General features: G+C 39.8%; 2 protein-coding genes across 3 annotated transcripts in view; both read right to left on the bottom strand.

Annotated features, from left to right (window-relative positions):
* Nucleotides 1-20267, bottom strand: part of LOC126767052 (acyl-coenzyme A diphosphatase NUDT19-like) — an 86707-nt gene that overhangs the window by 37580 nt on the left and 28860 nt on the right. For both annotated transcript variants that reach the window (XM_050484664.1, XM_050484665.1), the window contains exon 3: nucleotides 18252-18333. In XM_050484664.1, coding sequence (XP_050340621.1) covers nucleotides 18252-18333 — 82 coding nt within the window. The remainder of the gene's footprint in view (nucleotides 1-18251; nucleotides 18334-20267) is intronic.
* LOC126767054 (uncharacterized) lies at nucleotides 11643-15297 on the bottom strand. The gene is made up of 2 exons (XM_050484666.1): nucleotides 14094-15297; nucleotides 11643-14008 (listed from the first exon to the last, which is right to left on the bottom strand). Exon 2 carries the CDS (start codon nucleotides 13628-13630, stop codon nucleotides 12725-12727), a length of 906 nt encoding a protein of 301 aa, XP_050340623.1. The 5' UTR covers nucleotides 13631-14008; nucleotides 14094-15297; the 3' UTR covers nucleotides 11643-12724.

Consider the following 20267-nt stretch of genomic DNA (forward strand, 5'->3'; position numbering starts at 1 on the left):
AACAAAAGCCAAACTCTATAAGTCGCTCATAATTCCCGTCCTGCTATATGGTGCAGAGGCTTGGACGATGTCAACAACTGATGAGTCGACGTTGCGAGTTTTCGAGAGAAAAGTTCTGCGAAAGATTTATGGTCCTTTGCGCGTTGGCCACGGCGCGTTGGCCACGGCGAATATCGCATTCGATGGAACGATGAGCTGTACGAGATATACGACGACATTGACATAGTTCAGCGAATTAAAAGACAGCGGCTACGCTGGCTAGGTCATGTTGTCCGAATGGACAAAAACACTCCAGCTCTGAAAGTATTCGACGCTGTACCCGCCGGGGGAAGCAGAGGAAGAGGAAGACCTCCACTCCGTTGGAAGGACCAAGTGGAGAAGGACCTGGCTACGCTTGGAATATCCAATTGGCGCCACGTAGCGAAAAGGAGAAACGACTGGCGCGCTGTTGTTAACTCGGCTATAATCGCGTAAGCGGTGTCTACGCCAATTAAGAAGAAGAAGAATCAAAATATACTTTTTGGGTATATTAAAAACAAATGTGTTGGCAAAACTAGGGAAGCCATTCACAAGCACTCTAACGTAAATTCGTGGCATATTTTGAAACAAATTTAAACAAAAACTTTTGGCGAAAAAGACAGTAGTATGGATTTAATGGACGAATTAAAAACTTGCAGATTACATGGAACAATTGAAAATTATTATTTTAAAATACATAAACTGGCAAACAGAATACATAATGGAAATTTAACTCATGGCGACACTACTTATACGACTGAAGAAGTAAACAGAATTTCACTTAAAACTTTTAGAGACCATCTTCCTGAACCAACACGTACTATGATAGAAGACGAATTTAAAATAGTTTGGACCTGCAAAAAGAGACTATTTGAATACAAATATAAGAACTAACTTTAGCAATAATTCTAATAACCAAAACAATTCCTTTCAAAGGAAATCGTTTAATTTTACAAATATGAGTAATAAACATAATCAGCATTTTGAGACCCAACAAAATTTGCCATATCAAAATCCAGATTATTCTAATACAAATTATAATCCATGTAATGATAACCTAGGAAATTCAAATTTTACTAGTCAAACGAAGCGGACAAATTACTCACAAAACACAAATAGAAATAAACCAAATTCCAATAATAATAATTATGTTTACCAATTTAGACAGCCGATGTTAGGAAGTCAAAATGCACCTAATATGAGAAACAATAATCAACAAGATGAACCAATGGAAATAGGAAATTCGAACGTAAATTTTCCAATAGCAGGCAAACAAAACTTCCATATATAATAATTAATAATCCAATAAAAAATTTAAAATTTAAAATTAATACTGGTGCTGAATTCAGTATAATTAACCCGGGTATATGTCATCCGAATTTGAAGCAAAATGTAAAAGTAGTAGCAAAAGCATTAGATCGCCGAGACCCCCGCCGATAGGTGCAGTGGGTCGGCCTCGGGCGAGTCGCATCAGGCAGAGCCTGACGGCACAAGAAGGAGGAGGAGAAGGCGCAGAAGAGGTGGGCAACGGCCCCTCCCAGAAGCTGGCCAACCCGGCGGGTGCGATGATCCTCATAGGAAAGGGATGAGTGGTTCCACCATGAAGTGGTACCTACGGCACCTCTGTGATGGGAAAACCCCGGAGGCAGCGGGGCAAAGGCAGCCGGGGGCCAACCATCTGGACCGGTGGAGGAGGGGCGGCGTAGATATGCGGATGCTGTCAAGAGGCATCCGTATGGCTGTTCTGCCTCTCAAATACCCGGCGGAGTCGCTGAAACCGGATGAGCTCACCGTGCTTCAGGACATTCTGATGGACGAGGTGTCTAAAGGAGAGGTCTACACGGCGTCCTTCCTGGGCATCGACTTCATGGGAGGTATGATGCAGGTAGACTGCCTGAACGAGTCGTTCGCCGACTGGCTGAGGGAACACGCTCCAAAGCTGGGAAGCTGGACGGGCCCTGTCCTCTGCGCGAAGAGGGTGGAAGATGTGCCAATCATGCACAGCATGACAATGTTAATCCCTCGGAGCGGGAAGAGGACCTACGAGTATGCCTTGAGCCTGGTGAGGAACCAGAACCGGGGACTCAGTATCTCGGCCTGGTGTGTTGCCGGCAGAAAAAAGGATAAGCTAGGTGACATGGAAGGATGGAGGTTACACTTATACATAGACGACGAGTCGTATAAGTATGTCCGGGCCGCGAGCTTCCGCCTGATCTACAGGTACAGCACGGTCGTCATGCGGCCTTACAAGCCTGCTGACACCGGGAGCAAGGAAGCCAAAACGCCTGCGACTCCACAGGACAAGGGCGTCGATAACCAGGCAGTGCCGGAGTCCGCCCCGGAGGAAACAAGGATGGAGGGGGACGAGTTGTCGGAGCAGCCCTGCGGGAGCAGGTCTGAACAGGCAGTGCCAGCAACGACCACGGACGTCCCCGAAGATGGCCGGAACACGGAGCTACCCTCAACGCAGGAGCTCCTAGACGGACTTGGAGACCCAATGGACAGCAGTGCGGTTGTCGGCGGGGTAGAGGATCTCTCTTTCCTCGAGCCCATTTTATGATGGCCGACAACATGGAAATTGCCCAAGTGAACCTGCATCATGCGGCAGCAGCCTCAGCTGTCATAACAAGCAGGTTCACAGCGGAGAAACTGGGCACACTGCTGATCCAAGAGCTTGGGTCTATAAAGGAGAGGTAAAGGGCCTCAAGACGGAAGCAAACAAGGTAATCTGGGACCTCTCTAGCGAGAGGCCTAGGACGTGTATAGTTGTCAGAAGCAATATTGATTTCTTTTGCAGAGTTTCTGACGCAGGATTTGGTGCCGGTGCAGGCTAGGGATACTGCAGGCAAAGGCTTCGTCCTGGCCTCAGCATACTTTCCGGGAGAGGCAGCAACGGCACCCCCGGAGGCGGTGGAAAGGCTGGTAGAGCATTGCAGACTGCACAAGCTCCCCCTTATCATCGGTTGCGATGCGAACGCTCACCATACGGAGTGGGGCAGCACTGACTGCAACGCGAGAGGTGAGTCCCTGTTAGAATATGTAGTAGGCAGTAATTTAGCGATAGAGAATGTAGGGTGTGAACCCACATTCATAACTATAAGCAGGAGGGAAGTGTTGGACATCACCCTCAGTAATGAACCTGCAACCAGACTGGTCTCGCAGTGGAGAGTCTCAACGGAGCCCTCCCTGTCGGACCATGGAATTGTAAGGTTTGCGCTGAGGGCAGGGGTCAAGCTATTCCCTCCTAGACGCAACCCTCGAAGGACCAATTGGAGTGCCTTCAGGGAGAGGCTATGGGAGGCTACTTCCCGGAGACTATTCCGGTTTACCGGTGTCTGCCCGTAACTGAACACAGGCCATCCCCGCTGATTGGGCTATCGCTAAAGAATTGTTCACTGCAGACTCGATCAGGTGGGCAATGGCCTCGTTTGAAAGGTTCAAATCTCCGGGAGTGGACGGCATCTTCCCAGCGCTTCTACAACAGGGTGAGCAGATCCTGATGCCACACATCTGATTAGGCTGCTGAGGGAGAGCCTAGCCTTGGCCTACATCCCTGAATCATGGAGAACAGCTAAGGTAATCTTCATACTAAAAATAGGATGGAAGGACTACTCTTTGGCTAAATCTTTCAGGCCAATTAGCCTATCCTCCTTCCTACTGAAAACTATGGAGAAGATAATAGATCATCATTTAAGGTCAAAGGAGCTGAAGACTGTACCCCTGCATGCCGCTCAGCATGCATACAGATCTGGCAGATCAACAAACACGGCTCTGTACCAGTTGACCTCCGAGATAGAGAGTTCACTGGAGAAAGGGGAAGTTATGCTATGTGCCTTTTTGGATATCGAGGGAGCTTTTGACAACACATCTCATAGAAGTGTAGCCATGGCACTGGAGGGTAGGAATGTGGCAGCACCGTTGAGCAGATGGATAGAGGCAGTACTGCGCACCAGGGTTGCTGAGACCACAGCAAGGGGTACTAAGATTCGCCTCGGCACAACAAGAGGCTGTCCGCAGGGTGGTGTACTATAGCCCCTGCTATGGAGCCTTGTTGTGGACGACCTGTTAGCACTGCTAACCGACAACGGTATCCGCTGCCAAGGATATGCGGACGATATAGTGATCATAGCGAGAGGCAAGTTCGAGGACACTCTCTGTGACCTAGTGCAACGAGGTCTAAACCTGGAAAAGGAGTGGTGCAGGGGAGTTGAACTGAGTATCAACCCCTCGAAGACTACCATCGTCCCGTTCACGAGGCGAAGATCCCTACCCGGGCTTAGGAACCTCACACTTGGGGGTAGAGAGATCGAGATGACCAGCAAGGTAAAATATCTTGGTCTCACGCTGGATTCCACTTTGCGGTGGAAGCAGCATGTGAACCAAACCTTGGTCAAGGCGACAAAGGCATTAATGGTGTGCAATCGGCTGGCAGGAAAATCCTGGGGTTGCAAGCCAAGGATTGTCAGGTGCAACTTTTTGTTTTGAGATCGGATTGCATCTTCAACCCCAACTCCGGCCTTGAAATTTCGGAAATTCGCCTAAAATCGTGAAATTGTCTACCTAGCACCTGAAATACGCATCTCATGGCAAAATGTATAAAACAAAAGTTATTTGTCACGTCATTTGCTACCGAAATGGTACATGTGATCGTGGCCGCAAGACGAACCGTTCCCGAGATACGAGCGAAAATGCGATGCGCCACAGCGCAAGGTGAAAATTGTTGCAGCTCTCAGCTAACCTGTATTGGTCACCTAGAACCCACCGCGTGGAGGTGGCTACTCTTCGGGTTACTCCCAATCCCAACCCAACCAACCAACCATATGTCAGGCTTGTTTTAGTCTGAATCTGTGTCAAATTTATTGATAAAATCAGATTTTGTACTAAACTTTGGCACTTGTTGCCTAGATTTTAGTGTAGAGCGGATAAAACGATCACGATATTGGGAGCCAATAAGTTTAGAAGATGCCTCTGTCACCAGTTTGACGGTTCTCTCGACTGCCACGGTGTGAGAGGGGAATTCACTAAATTTCCATACCTCTGCAGTGTCTCCCGACAGCCCTTTTATGAGTTCTTCGTTAGAAAGTGAACAAAGATCTGGTGGAACAGTCAAAGTAATAGTCTTCCAGTTAATCATATCGTAATAATTATTAGCTTTGAAATTCAGCTTTGGCACTTTATTACATCTAACCCTTCCATTTACAGTGTCAGACTCTGGTAACAGGATGGAAAACTTTAAAATTTGACAACAGGCAACTTCTCACAATCAGGGAGCAGTTTACCTATGTCGCCAGAGAATGTAATTGGACTCTTTGAGACACCATCTATGTGTTCGGAAAGAGCACGAAATGGAAGTTCGTTGAAATGTAGAAGACAAACAACCCACTGTAATGGCCTACCTATTCCTTCTTCTAGTTTCCGAATGATTCCACCTTTCCAACCTGTGTTCGTTTTGGTGCCATCAGCACCGACAACTTCTAGATGTTCCACATCAACTGAATTGTCTTGTAAATGTTGCCATATAGCTTGCGTCTCATCCTCAGCTGACCCGGAAGGAGAGGTGACGTGGCCAAAGTAATGACAACCAGGTTCCGCTATAAGAGAAATATGTTCCTCTTTGACAGTGTCGAGGTAGTACTTTTCACCTTCGCTGACTTGTGTAAGTGTATTGTCTTTGCGGCCGTCAAAATACAGCCCATATACAGAGTCAATACTTTTTTTTGTACGACTAATCTTGCATTTGTCAGTGACAAAGCTAGCCTGATCCTGTGTTATCAAACCTGCTTTTTTGGCATCCAGAAAAGCAGATGAAACAATCAAGGCCGCTGCTCTATCACTTACTCCAAATCTTTGGGCAGCTAAAGCAGTGTGTTCTAATACTAGTGTGTTTTGCTTGGTTTTAGGGGATGGAAGAGAAAATTCATCATAAGCTTCGTTTTTGGAAGAATCCATGTGCGACGCACCTACATTGTTGTCGTCTGTATGAGAGTCTGGCTGATCTGAATGGTCACGTGTTCTAGCTGATACTTTTCTGGTAAGTATTGATGTTGAATGACGTTTTGAAAGCTTTTCTTTACGTTCATTTTTCTTTGTAATCTTTTTTGTTTCAGGTAGATCAACACTTCCAAAGCGACCATTTCTTCTGGTACTCTGGTCCAAGAGAAATGGTTGTTCATTGATAGGAACTTTCCTTTCCTTTGGACAAGTGCAAGAAGAAAAATAAATGCATTTACAAGCAGCGATGTCAAATAATTTTCCGGCAGAAGAGACAAAGTCGTCTCTTTTAGAGCTCAAACCTATTGGGTTCCTTAAAAATATTTGTTTAAGAGTCAGAAATTTCTTATGGTATGTGGTGAGCATTTGTACAACTCTGGTGAGTGAAACTATCGGAATAGATGACTTGTTGAAAGTATTTTCAACCTTTTTTGCAACTATTTCTGTAACCTCTTTACTCCTAGGTTCATAGTTTTCGCCTCGGAGTCGCCCTATACGAAATCTTTCAAACTGATAACACTAAAGAACATCCTGGTAAGTAGGTAACTGGGACTCAGAGAGATTGTACGGATATATGCTAAACACAGGACATTTCTGTCTAAATTTAAATTTAGATACAGACATTTTGAGTTCTGTGTTCTGTTGAGAGAATATAAGTGATAGCACTCGGCGAAATCAACGTCAAGAAGTGTGGCCGCAAGCCGATTTGCACCTTGCGCTGTGGCGCGCTGCCTTTTCGCTCGTATCTCGGGAACGTATCGTCCTACGGCCATGATCACATATACCATTTCGGTAGCAAATGACGTGACAAATAACTTTTTTTTTATACATTTTGCCATGAGATGCGTATTTCAGGCGCTAGGTTGACAATTTCACGATTTTAGGCGAATTTCCGAAATTTCAAGGCCGGAGTTGGGGTTGAAGATGCAATCCGATCTCTAAACAAAAAGTTGCATTGGAATCAGGAAGTACTAAGGCAACTTTTACGCACTATTAGAAATCCCGAATCGAAAAAAGTCCCGAATCGACCCACCCTAACGCACAAGGCTATCCATACCGATGGGCAGATTCCCCAGTATCTTCCAGGCCGAAGTCTTGGCCATAAGTCGGTGTATAGAGATAAACCTCCATCGCGGCTATCAAAACGAGCGAATAACCATATTCAGCGATAGCCAAGCGGCACTAAAAGCGATCTCCCCTTACGAGATCAAATCGCTGCAAGTGCAGGAGTGTAGAGAACGGCTAAACAGCCTATCTAAATTGAACCAAGTACACCTAATTTGGGTACCTGGTCATAGAGGCATAGCCGGCAATGAACTGGCTGACGAGCTCGCCCGCTCCGCAGCCTCCACAAATATGGTAGGGCCCGAACCGTTCACTGGGGTGGGCCCCCACACTATAAAGGAGCTGCTCCGCAAGGAAGAGAGAGTGGGTAGAGAAGGTCATTGGCAACGGGCACATGGTATGCGGCATGCCAAGTTCCTAATAGGGGGGTACAATCTTAAAAGGTTTAGATCAATAATCAACCTCCCAAGGATTAAACTTAGGCTCTTGGTCGCATTCTATACCGGCCACTGCAAGTTGAAAAGGCACCTATTCAACCTAGGACTTGCCTCTTGCGCTAACTGCCGGTTCTGCGACAAGGAACCTGAAACCCCGGAGCACCTACTAATCGACTGTATCGCAGTCTGCAGACGAAGGTCTAAGGCCCTTGGAACCATGTTTCCGGATAGGGATCACATCAACTCACTTGCTCCCAGCAAAATACTAGAATTTATCGATTTTCTGGGGCTTGGTGAGTCCCTGTGAGTTAGGAGAGGGCACAATAGACCCAAGGTCGCAGTGGATACCTCAATTAAATTCTATTCTATTCTAAAAGCATTAGGTAGAGAGATAATAATTACAAAACTTTGCAAATTTCCCATATTTCGTGAATTTAATATAAAAGATTATAATTGCGAATTTTTAGAATACGCGTTCAATGAAAACTTTGATGGGCTTATAGGTAATAATATCTTACAAAATTTAAACTACATAATAAATATACCTTGTAGACAATTAATTACAAGTAATGCTGCAATAACAATGTGTTTATCTAAAGAGGAAGAAGATTATAATGAATTAGCTTATAAACAGAGCTGCTTTTCTAATTGCGAAATAGAAAAACCTGATATATTATCTCAAATCCAAACAGATCATCTCGAAAAATATGAAAAGGAAAAATTATCTAATAATTAAAAAGTATAAACATGTATTTTACAACAAGAACGATAATTTAACTTTTACCAATGAAATAAAGCATAGAATTCCAACGAAGCATGACATGCCAGTGTATTCCAAATTATATAGGTACTCTGAGGTACATAAAGCAGAAGTTAATGACCAGATTGAAAATATGCTAAAACAAAACATAATTAGGCATTCAAATAGTCCATATAATAGCCCAATATGGATCGTTCCAAAAAAAATTAGATTCTTCCAATGAACAAAAATGGGGTATAGTAATTGACTATCGAAAGTTAAACGATATTACAAACTAAGGAAAGTGTTTATATTTTTCTACTCTTGATGACATTTCAAAACCAGCTTTTTCTACAGCCACTGGGCATTATGAGTTTGTGCGTATGCCATTTGGCCTTCGTAATGCGCCGGCTACTTTCCAACGTCTGATTAACCATGTATTGAAAGAATACATTGGTTCAATCTGCTTAGTTTATTTAGATGACGTTCTGATTTTTTCGACTAGTATAGAAGAACATTTAGAAGCAATAGACAAAATTTTGAAACGTTTGGGTCAAGCCAATTTGAAATTACAAGTTGACAAGTGCAAATTCCTCTCAAAAGAAACTGAGTTTTTGGGCCATTTAGTAACTGCTGAAGGCATTAAACCAAACCCTAAGAAACTTGAAACCATAGGAAAAATACTATTACCTAAAACACAAAAAGAAATAAAATCATTTTTGGGTATAACTGGGTTTTACAGACGTTTTATTAAGGATTACTCCAAAATAGCTCACCATCTCATTAAATACCTCAAACAAGGAATAAAAGTTAATACTTTTGATAAAGATTATATAGCGGCTTTTGAAAAATTAAAAATGTTGCTTAAAAATGATCCTATTCTTATTCATCCTAATTTTAATAAAACTTTTACGCTTGTTACTGATGCGAGGTATTTTGCATTAGGAGCCGCACTTATGCAAGGAAATAAAGCTGTTTCTTTTGCCAGCCGTACTTAAAACGGTCACGAAAAAAATTACAATTAGAAAAGGAGTTATTAGCCATAGTGTGGGTCGTAGGTTTGTAATCAAAACAGACCACCGTCCATTAGTTTGGCTTCACAATATAAAAGAACCAAATACTAAAATCCAAAGATGGAAAATTAAGCTAAATGAGTTCGATTTTTATATTATTTATATAAAAGGAAAAGAAAACGTAATCGCAGACGGCCTAAGCAGGTTAAATTATGAATCATTAAATAGTGAAATAGTAATGAATCTAAATGAATTGCGAAATTTGATAGGACCCCAAAAAAGCATAGCTTTAACATTACATCTACACCAGAAAGGAACAATGATAACGTTCATTTTGATATATGGTATCCACAACGCGGCACGATATATCTTACAGGCATAGATAAACTTACGAAATACGCAACTGCTTACAACCTGGAAGACAGGACCTGGGTATCGATACTGAAGGCACTCAAGCAGAGAATACAATATTTAGGTAAACCAAAGTTAGTAGTTTTCGGCAATGAGCTAGATACTGCTGTAGTTAGGGAATTTTTGAAGGACCAACAGATAAACTCCCACACAACAACAGCTTATTTGAAAACTGGTAAAGCGGACGTAGAAAAATTACATGGTACTCTAAACGAACACATTCGACTTTTCAAAGCAGATCCTAATAATAAAGACTAGTAATAACCCTCGATAATCGGGGGACTCCGTTATTTAAAATGAAAAAAGTAAAAAATTTGTTTTTTATAAAAACTCAATTTATTCAAGTACTTCATGGAAAACTACATTCGTAGTGGTTTTATTTTGGTCGTAAGTCTTAACTTTGATATCTTGAGAAGATCGTACTCGACTCAATGCGACATACAGCTGGCCGTGCGTAAAACAATCCTCCTTGAGGAAAACACCAACTCTTTCTAGAGTCTGCCCTTGAGATTTGTTTATTGTTATTGCGAATGCTACAATTATTGGAAATTGGCGACACTTTAAAATAAAAGGAAGTGGTGATTCGCTGGGCTGTAAATTTATACGGGGCAATAAAATTTGTTTCCCTTGTGATTCACCGGTTAAAATTTCGACCTCCAAACAATTACAATGTAGTGCTTTTACTATCAAGCGAGTCCCATTGACCAATATGTATTAAGATTGCGGATTAACATCACAACTGTTCCAACCTTAAGCCTTAACTCACGAGGCGCTACTCCACTGATATTAAGGGAGTTTAGAAATTCTGTAGGGAATCTGACATGCTTTTGAGGATCTTCAGAAACGACAGTATCCACGCTATAATATACCCTTTCTTCACCGGGCAACATATTTACTATTTCGCTATTTATTATCGTACAGTGATCATTTTTTGGACACAAAATTGCCCGATCCTTCAAATGGTTTTGACTAATAACACCAGACTGAGGCTGAAATACCCAATCCACTAAATTTTCATTTAGCAAAATTATCTCTTCTGGTATATTGATTTTCGACTCTGGAGAGAGCTCTCGACCTTCTCCAACACGCAAAAGAAAACTGTTGTATAAGGATTCTTTAGAACGCATATCCGTTGAGAGTTTGAGACACCTAAAAAATTTCCAAAGTGAGCACCGTTTCAAACAATTACCAACTATAGCGGCGCGTGAGCTATTGGGCACCACAGGAAGAACTTGCCTGAAATCACCACCTAATAAAATAACCTTTCAACCAAAAGGTATTTCATTTTGGTGAATATCACGTAATAATCGATCTAAGCATAGTAATGCAGTCCCAGGAACCATGCTAGCTTCGTCCCATATTATTGCTGTAGAACATTTGATTGCTTTTCCGAGGGTGCTATCTGGCTTAATTAGAGAAACAGAAGATTCATTCAAAGGTATTGGAAATTTAAATATATTATGTGCCGTTCTTCCGCCAGGAAGCAAAATAGAGGCAATCCCTGTCCAAGCCACGGATATCACCTTCTGTCTGAGGCTACGAATATGGTGAATAATACTCTTATAAAAAAAGTTTTGCCAGAGCCGCCAGGACCATCAACAAAGAATGCCTTTACGACATCGTTGCTACTGGAAATTGCATGGGTTATTTGGTCGAATATAATCTTTTGCTCATGATTAAGCTGTTCCTTTAGTGTTTGCGCGTATAATACTTCATCATCTATATTATAATTCTCAATTCCTGTGTCTTCAGTGGTAAGATCATTTGCAGGTAACCCGAAGTCTTTTAAAGATGTGTTATGTGATTGGAAAATGTGACAAATATTTCTCAATGCTAAAAGCTCGCTGGTGTTTTCTGAATAATTTCTTAAAAAATCTTCACAAAGATGCAATTTAAATTTTCTCCAGAGCTCTATTGGTGAGGTTGGTTCTCCAAATACGCAAATCATTGCAAACAACATACGTCTCAGTTGCACAGGCATTTTAAAGACAGATGCTTCTTCAAGTGCAGCGGTCCACTCTGTGTCATCCGCTAGCAACTTTCTCTTTACTGCTGATTCCCAATAAGAAGAGAGATGTTCCCTGTTCACGGTTAATATATCTGAATACGACCTCGGTCCTTTTAACGAAGTAAGTAATAAACGTAAAGCAAAGAGTTCCCGATTTTTTGGATCGACCGTCTACATTCTACCAATTGCATTACTCGGTCGTTTTCTTCTTTGCCATGAGCGCGACGCATATTGCCAAGTATAGTACTCAGGAATTTGATAATACAACAAAGTATTCGCAAATGGATCTATCGCATTCAATTTAAAATATGCGGTTAAAGTGGTATCGCGGCATCGAGCAAGGGTATCAGAAATCGCAGCATTATCATCACGAAAATAAATATTTTGTGAGTCTGGAAGGTGAACGGCTAGAGCTTTTACCATGTGCGACTTTTCTTGCATTGAAAATTCCAAAAGCCTCCAACAGGCTTCAGGCGCACTAACATATCGAGCGTCTATAAATGTAGATATTTCATCATGATTATCCACGCGATCAATTGGGTGTTCAATAATTTGAACTGTTGCGCAATCATATCCTTTGTAAATATATTTGTGGAGGTATTTAACGCTTTTTATTGATGAACATATTTCGACATTAATATGGGCACTGTATTTTTTGGTCAGATATTTGTTGTATGGGACTATCCATCGGATGTCTATTTCAATTAAATGTTTATTGGCACGAACAACTATTTTATTTCCATCATTGTGGCGGCGATATTGAGGATAGCCGTTAACGTTTGAAAGCGTATTAGCATGAAAAGTTTTCGGATAGTTTTTGGAGCAAATTCCCGTATCAGTCATGCAAGGCGATGATGGATTAAGTAATCCACATGGGCCATGAATCATACATTTTGAGACTATTTCATACAACTCAGGCTCTGCCTCCTTATTAGGAATCTCAGCGCAAACAACCAGGTCAATTTCAGAAGGGTCGCGAATAACATCTTCTTCGTGAAGTGCTACTAAGATGTGGGGATGTGGTAGACCCCGTTTTTGAAACTCAATGACATTTAGGTAGTATTTCACCTTTCCAAACACATTCCTCTCGGGAAATATATTTCATAAGCTCATTGAGCTTCTGCTTAAAAACCCGGGCTATCAGTTCTGGACACATTTCCGGTCCCTGGTATCTCTCAATATTCTGAATGACTTCTGGCCATTTTGGGTTGCATGTAAAAGTTATGAAAAGCGACGGTTTTCCATATTTTCTAACCATAGCCATAGCATACTGGTAATGCATGTTCATATTTCGAGGAGAGCCAACAAAACTTGAAGGAAGTACAACTATACGACCAGGACGAACACTTTCCATATTTGCACCACGCATTAAGTAGTCATGCAAACCAGCATATGTTTCAACACGTAGCTCTTTCTGATGAGTTCGCAGAAATGCCAGACGTGCTCCTTCAATTCTGACATATTGGTCAACTAAATACTGTTGCCAAAGTTTACCTGACGCATGAAGCAAGCTGAAACCTTCTCTTATCGCCATAAGGTAAGCAACAAACTGCAGTTGGGTTAATTTAAATCTACATTCCGTACGATGACCCTGTTCATGCAGAAGAGTTTCATCATATCCTGACTCGCCATAAGGAAACAAAAGCGGATATACTAATGGATCACACAACCTATGTAGCGTTGAGACAAATAATAAATTCTGCATATTAGATTTCCATGAAAATATTCGCAAATTTCGATTTCCAGGTGGTTCACCATCCTCTGTTGTGAAAACGGCCTCAATTTCTGAGCAGTTTGGCAAAATATAACGTCGATCAGTGCTGTTAAAAAGAAGCATGCTAATTCGGCGAGCATTGCGATTTTCTTCTCTGGCCCTCTGTTCCTCTTCGCGTTCAACCTGCGCCATATGCTTATACTCATTTGCCAAGGGGTTAATATTTGAAAGCATTTCGTGGATTTCTCTCAGCAAATACCTATCGCAGTTTGAATTATGTTGTGCCCTTATATCAGTTGCTTGATCCGTGTCAACAATAAACAGCTGGGCGTAGGAGAATTCCGAAGGATGATCTGCATGCAATGGACCTACCCTATGATATATTGATCCATGTATTCGGAAGCAATATGGTCCGCGCCCTGTACGCTCCGCAAATTTCGCTTCGAATGGTGCAAAAGCAAACGAACTGTTTAGCTGCCGAATATTCTCCAAATAGTGTCTCCGCCAAGAGCTCAAATCATTTTCTTACACAGCTTTCAAAAACTCAGGTACACGTAATTCTTGAAGTTTAACTTTTCCGCCATGACAACATGTCGTAAAGCCATTTCTTACCTAGTAACAATTTCAACCAAATATTAAGACAATAAGTATGTATATACATATATTACGAATATAAAACAATTAAAAGTACAGGTACCTTTTCACTTCCGAAATGTTTTGCTTTACAGTGTAAACATATATTAGTCAAACCCCCAAGCGAACTATACTCCGAAAGACTACGGAGTTTAGGGCAGCTTTGAAATAACTTGCCATAGATCCTGCATGACCATGGCTCTAATAAAACAGGTCAATTCATATACATACATACATTAACAATTAAAAATTCCTTTTTATCTATAACATTCACCTCTTCTCTTCGACCTGTTAAACTCCTTTTTCGTCTAATTCGCCTTTGGTTTGGCATTTTATTTTTAATAATTAATCTGAATCTGAACTGAAATTCGATGTAGTATGTATGTATTCGTTGGTAATAGCCGCCTTGACTTTTGGAAGAAAACTGAACTGACTCAAAGCTTACCTAAAGCAATAACACTTCTAATCAAAATAACGCCGACAACAATATTTCTGTTAGATTTTGCACTTGCGTCTTCGCCCATACATATGTATATACATACATATGTTTGTAAGTATGTATGTGTGAATATAAAACAAAGTAGAGTGCGCATGTCTTAGCTCGTACATACATATTCGTGCAACATAGAAGAGAGCGCATGTCAAATCGTAGATAGCGCCTTAGCGCATGCATATGTATGTATGTACCAGTGCACATGCCAAAGCAAACATTTGTAATTTGTAATATTCGTCATTCTCTTATTGTCATAGATAACTTGATTAGAATCTCTTTTCTTGCTCTCTCGCTTGCAGCTGATCTGTTTTCTGAGCTGGCAACAAAACACAATCAGGGTGCCGTCAACCAGCAGTTAGTGAAAAAGGCGGGATGCCAGAAAAGCAGCGCTATAATTACTTGACGAAATTAGTGTGAAATGAAACTGTGCGAACATATTTTGGCAAAATAAATGTTTATGTAAATTAATTAATGATTTTGCATTTTAGCATTTACATATATATGTATGTATGCATTTTCAAAGTGTTTAATTTAGTGTTTTGTATAATTTATTAAATACCCAAGTTAATATTTTTCAGCAGTGGCATCATTGGCAAATGTTATAAAAAATGCGAATTTTGACAGCTCTCTCTCGAACCAAAGAGTCTCGTATCAAGTTATCTATGCTTATTGTCATTTTACTACCGAGCAGACAACATTGTTGTCGTTAGATTTCGCACTTGCGCCTTCGCGTATGTGGGTATGTATGTAACGAAAGCAAATTACAGAAACATTTGTAATTATTCATTCTCTTACATATATGCTCTTTTCTGTAGAAGCGCTGCTTATATTAGCTTAATGTAAAAATTGAAGAACTTTAAACGCAAATATGTCAAAAGTGGTTCAATGAATTTAAAATCTGTAAAATTTGTGCAAAGTTTCAGATCGCACACTTTAATTTGATGTATTATTTGTCACTGTACGTTTTGTAGATCTCTGGAAATAAGCGCCTTGTCTTAGAATAATATATAGATTATATAGGCGATATGGAGGCTTACATATAATATATATGTACAAATCAAGTTATTATAATTAATATAAAATGCTAAACTACATTAGGTTATGGGGTTACATTTTCAGCAATGTTTTTCTCATAAAAAAATTAAATATTTTATTAGAATTTTTTTTTTTTGGTCACAAACATACACTATTTATTAGCAAAGAAATACTGAAATTGTTGGAAAAAAATAGTTTAAACTCGGCCATTGCGACGCAATTTCCGGTGATTCCTCGAAAAAAGAGGATACCGAGTTGGCTGTATAGCTCCTTATAGAATTATCTAAAGTGAAAAAATACATATTTTAATTAAATTCTTAACTTAGAACTTGAACGAAGGAAAAAATAACTGAAAAGCAAAGAAAAAATCCAACAATCCAAGTCTTCAAGAATTGTATCTCAAAGACCTGTGTAAAATTTCATAAAGATCTTGCCAACCGACTTCAAAAACATATTTTCGAAAAAAACGCGAGTTACATATTGTAATATTCACCCTATTATTTTTTACATTTCATTTTGTACCTTACTTTTATCTCTCCTTTCAAGTCATCCTTTTCTTTAATATATGTAAAGGTTGGTACGCAGCTCTCAAGTAATTGCTCAAGAAAAGAAAAAAAAAACATTATTTCTCAAGTAATTTTGACAGCTGGTTACGCATTGTGAATGATCTACATTAGAAGAGCAAGAGAGAATAAACAAAGAAAACAAACTTTGTGCGTAATATGTATGTGCGTATGTGTATGGTAACATAAATATTTTCATTGAGATTTAAGAAATGTTGTTGATGATTGGTAGGTTTTATACAACATTTCAAAATGGAATATACTTCATAATAATGATTTCAACTAATTTAGGATGAATTTGACGATTACTTCGAATTTCCTTCAAGAAACAATTGTTGATTTGATTTGATGGCCTCAACACCCGCGCCGTTAGTTTTACTGGATAAGGAAGCAAAGACCTCTCTCAGCGAACCAAAAACCAAACTTTATAAGTCTCTCATTATTCCCGCCCTGCTATATGGTGCAGAGGCATGCACGATAATAAGATATGATGAGTTGACGTTCCGAGTTTTCGCTGCGCTGGCTAGGTCATTTCGTACGTATGGACGAAACCACTCCAGCTCTGAAAGTATTCGACGCAAAACCCGCCGGGGGAAGCACAGGAAGAAGAAGACCTCCACTCCGTTGGAAAGACTAGGTGGGGAAGGACATGGATTCGTTTGGAATCTCTAATAGGCGCCACGTTGCGAAAAGAATCTCGTATGCGGTGACTACGCCAATAAAGAAGAAGAAGGTAAAGTCTGGTAATTGGAAAGTATAGAAAGAAAAATAAAGGAAAGCCTATTCACTTAGTATATAGATACCATAGATTGAACTTCCGGTTATCTTTATAACATACAATTTACAAATTTTACCCGGACTAGCAAAAAAGAACTTCATTTTCATCAGAGGCAAAACAAGCATGACAACTTTTAATCCAATTTTCTATACAACGATTTTATTCCTTTTCCGGCCTTCAGTAATTTTTTTCTTCCGGTTTCGGCTTATTTTTGGAGCACTATTTGCTAGATTGTTGGACAGTTTTGACGTCATATGCATAACTCAACGTCTTGTCGTCAGAGGATAATTTGCTATTTGCTATTTGCTACCTCTAATCTACGACGCTTTTTTAAAAGATTGAAGTCTTGTGGTAAGAGTTTAGAACTAAAACGGTTCATATTCAAAATATTACCAAAATTTAATGAATCGATCCCTAAGGGATGTTGAAATTCTCTGCTATCCTTATAATGCTAACACGAAGATTTTCAAGTTTCTTTTACTTTGTCGATGACGATAAATCATTAACAGTGGTGGGTTCTGAACTTGTATGAGGCAAGTTTTCGACGACTTCATGACTCTCACTGAATGGTTTGTGCCAACACACGTTCAATTATTTTTCTTTTTGTGTCTCATAAATAAATAGCCAAAACAATATAGGAGTCGTTTTCTCAATGTCTCGTTAGCAACCATATGTCGGTAAAATTAACCAGAACCTTCTTTCGGTAAAATTAACCAGAAAAGAACCAAATGGTTGCTAACCAGACCAGTTTGTAGATGTTACAGAGATTCTGGGTATCGATATCGTCTCGGCTTTAGTCCCTCCAGTAAGAATGGTGGCCTGGAAGATGTGCCGCTTTAGCTCTGTTATACGTAACCTAGTCCCGTTGCACAGTTTGGACGCGTTCAAGTAACGCATGAGTATGACAGTCACATTAACTTTGGGTTCCAACTTGTGGGAGGGTATCCCTGACAGGTCGAGGAAATTTAAGAATTCTACAGGGTATATAGATGCGTCGTCAGTTATCGTCACCGTGACTATTGACATGTAGGTTATCACCAATTGATCGAAGAGTGCACAAACAAATTATATCGTGTTTTAATTGAAAAAGTTAAGTTTAGTTCCCCCTTACATTATCGCGAATTCATTTTCATCGATTTTCACATAGAAATAAGATATTTTCTCGCAAAAAAATGTACCCTATGTACTAATTCAGCGTGTCAGCTAATTCCATACCAAATTTAATTAAAATCGCTGCAGCCATTTAGTCGCGAAGAAGTAACAAACATACACACTCACAGACTTTCGCCTTTATAATAGTATGTAATGAACAATTGTGAACATACATAGCATATATTATTCTCAAAAACTAACCATAGCTCTTTTGACTTCACTGTGTTCCAGAAGTAATGCCGGCTTTTTTGTAGAACTTACGAAGTAGAACACGGTGTCATATCTGTAAATATATTTATAAAAAAATTTGTTACATCGACAAACTAATATTCATGGTGAAGCACTACTATATACATATGTATATTTATGGTAGGTAAATAAATTGAATAAATATAACGAGGAAAGAACAAGAAGCTTTCCATAAAAAAGTCTGATGATGTCAAAGTGTCGTTTTGGCAATTTTTAATATGTCATAATCTGTATTTTTTAATGTATGTATTAAGTACTGTTTACTATTTCTTCACAGAAAGATATACGAAAGAAAAACGTTTATAAATAGTTCAATTTTATTATCAAAATCCCCAGTTGCAACTTGCTCTCATTCAAGAATAGAAGCCATTGGACCATCGAGAACGACGTGAATTTGTTGATTTTGCTTCGGAACAACTTGAAAACTATGACGATTTTTTTAAGAAAATCATCTCCTTAACTCACTGTCATCTGAGTAAATAAACAAAACTATCGATTCTGATGCGAAGAAAATCGACAAATTATTCATGAGCAACCATTACATTTGTCCAAATTAAAATTTTGGTATGATTTTTGGCCTCGTGGAATCGCCGGTCCGTACTTCTTTTCATAGGAAGCAATCAGTGGAGAGCGGTATAGATTAATGATATTAAATTTTTTATGGCACAAAACAAGGCTACGTTCCACACGGCACGAGAAAAAAACTAATTATTGCTAAAAACATATGGAGATTCGATTACTTCAAGAACCATTAGACATGTTCTTGTGAACCAGACTCTCTTCAAGCTTTAGAAGTCAATATTTAACGTGTTATTCATGACATACGGCATGATTTAGTGTAAAAAGTACGCGAGAATTGGGTTCATCGAATTCGTTCCTGCAAACGAAGTCGAGTATTTGAATTTCCTTCTTCTTCCTTTACTGACGTAGACACCGCTTACGCCTATAGCCGAGTTAACAACAGCGCGCCAGTCGTATATTCTTTTCGCAGCGTGGCGCCAATTCTCCACCTTGTCTTTCCAACGGAGAGGAGATCTTCCTCTTCCTGTGCTTCACCCGGCGGGTTTTGCGTCGAATACTTTCAGAGCTGGAGTGTTTACGTCCATATGTACAATATGATCAATTCGCTGTCTTTTAATTCGCTGAACTATGTCAATGTCGTCGTATATCTCATACAGCTCATCGTTCTATCGAATGCGTTATTTGCCGTAGCCAACGCGCAAAGGACCATAAATCTTTCGCAGAACATTTCTTTCGAAAAACGAACAACGTTAAAGAAAAATCGTCAAAAGAACTTTATCTTGGAACAATAGAAGTGCACTATCAGTACAACAAACAATAACAACCCAAATAGTTATTTACTATTAAACAACCAGCATCTCAATAGTATAAGCAGCACTAAGATTTATATAAACCACTGGAACAATAGCCTCTAAGTCACTTTATCATTATCGAAATGTATTAATAGAATTATGATAACAGCCTTGAGCAGCGATAAGCATAGCCTATATAAACCACTGGAACAATAGCCTCTAAGTCAATTTATCATTGTCGACTGTTGAGTAACAAGTTCTGTATACCACTTGTAAAGGTAAAGTTTGAGTTTAATATATTCAATACTTAAGTACATGTGTATACTGTGAATTATTATACGAATAAAGGATCAGTCAATACCAATCTCATAGGCTGACTTAAAATTATATTTATTTTATTCCTAACCCGAGTAAATAAATTAACTGGCGCCCAACGTGGGGCACCCACAAAAAAATAATCATCAATAATATCCTTAGTCAGTCTGCCTGAAAGGGAAGAATCTAGTCCCTGGAAACGAATAAAGGATTAATTTAAACCATCCAAGAAGTTTACCAGTGCATCATCCCACACAACGTCAATGAAAAGGGATTCACATAAAAGTCCTAATACGACAATAAATTGCAAGTAAAGGATCAATATACCATCCTTGGAAAA

This window comes from Bactrocera neohumeralis, unplaced genomic scaffold (assembly GCF_024586455.1).
Source record: "Bactrocera neohumeralis isolate Rockhampton unplaced genomic scaffold, APGP_CSIRO_Bneo_wtdbg2-racon-allhic-juicebox.fasta_v2 ctg370, whole genome shotgun sequence".
Lineage (NCBI taxonomy): Eukaryota > Metazoa > Arthropoda > Insecta > Diptera > Tephritidae > Bactrocera > Bactrocera neohumeralis.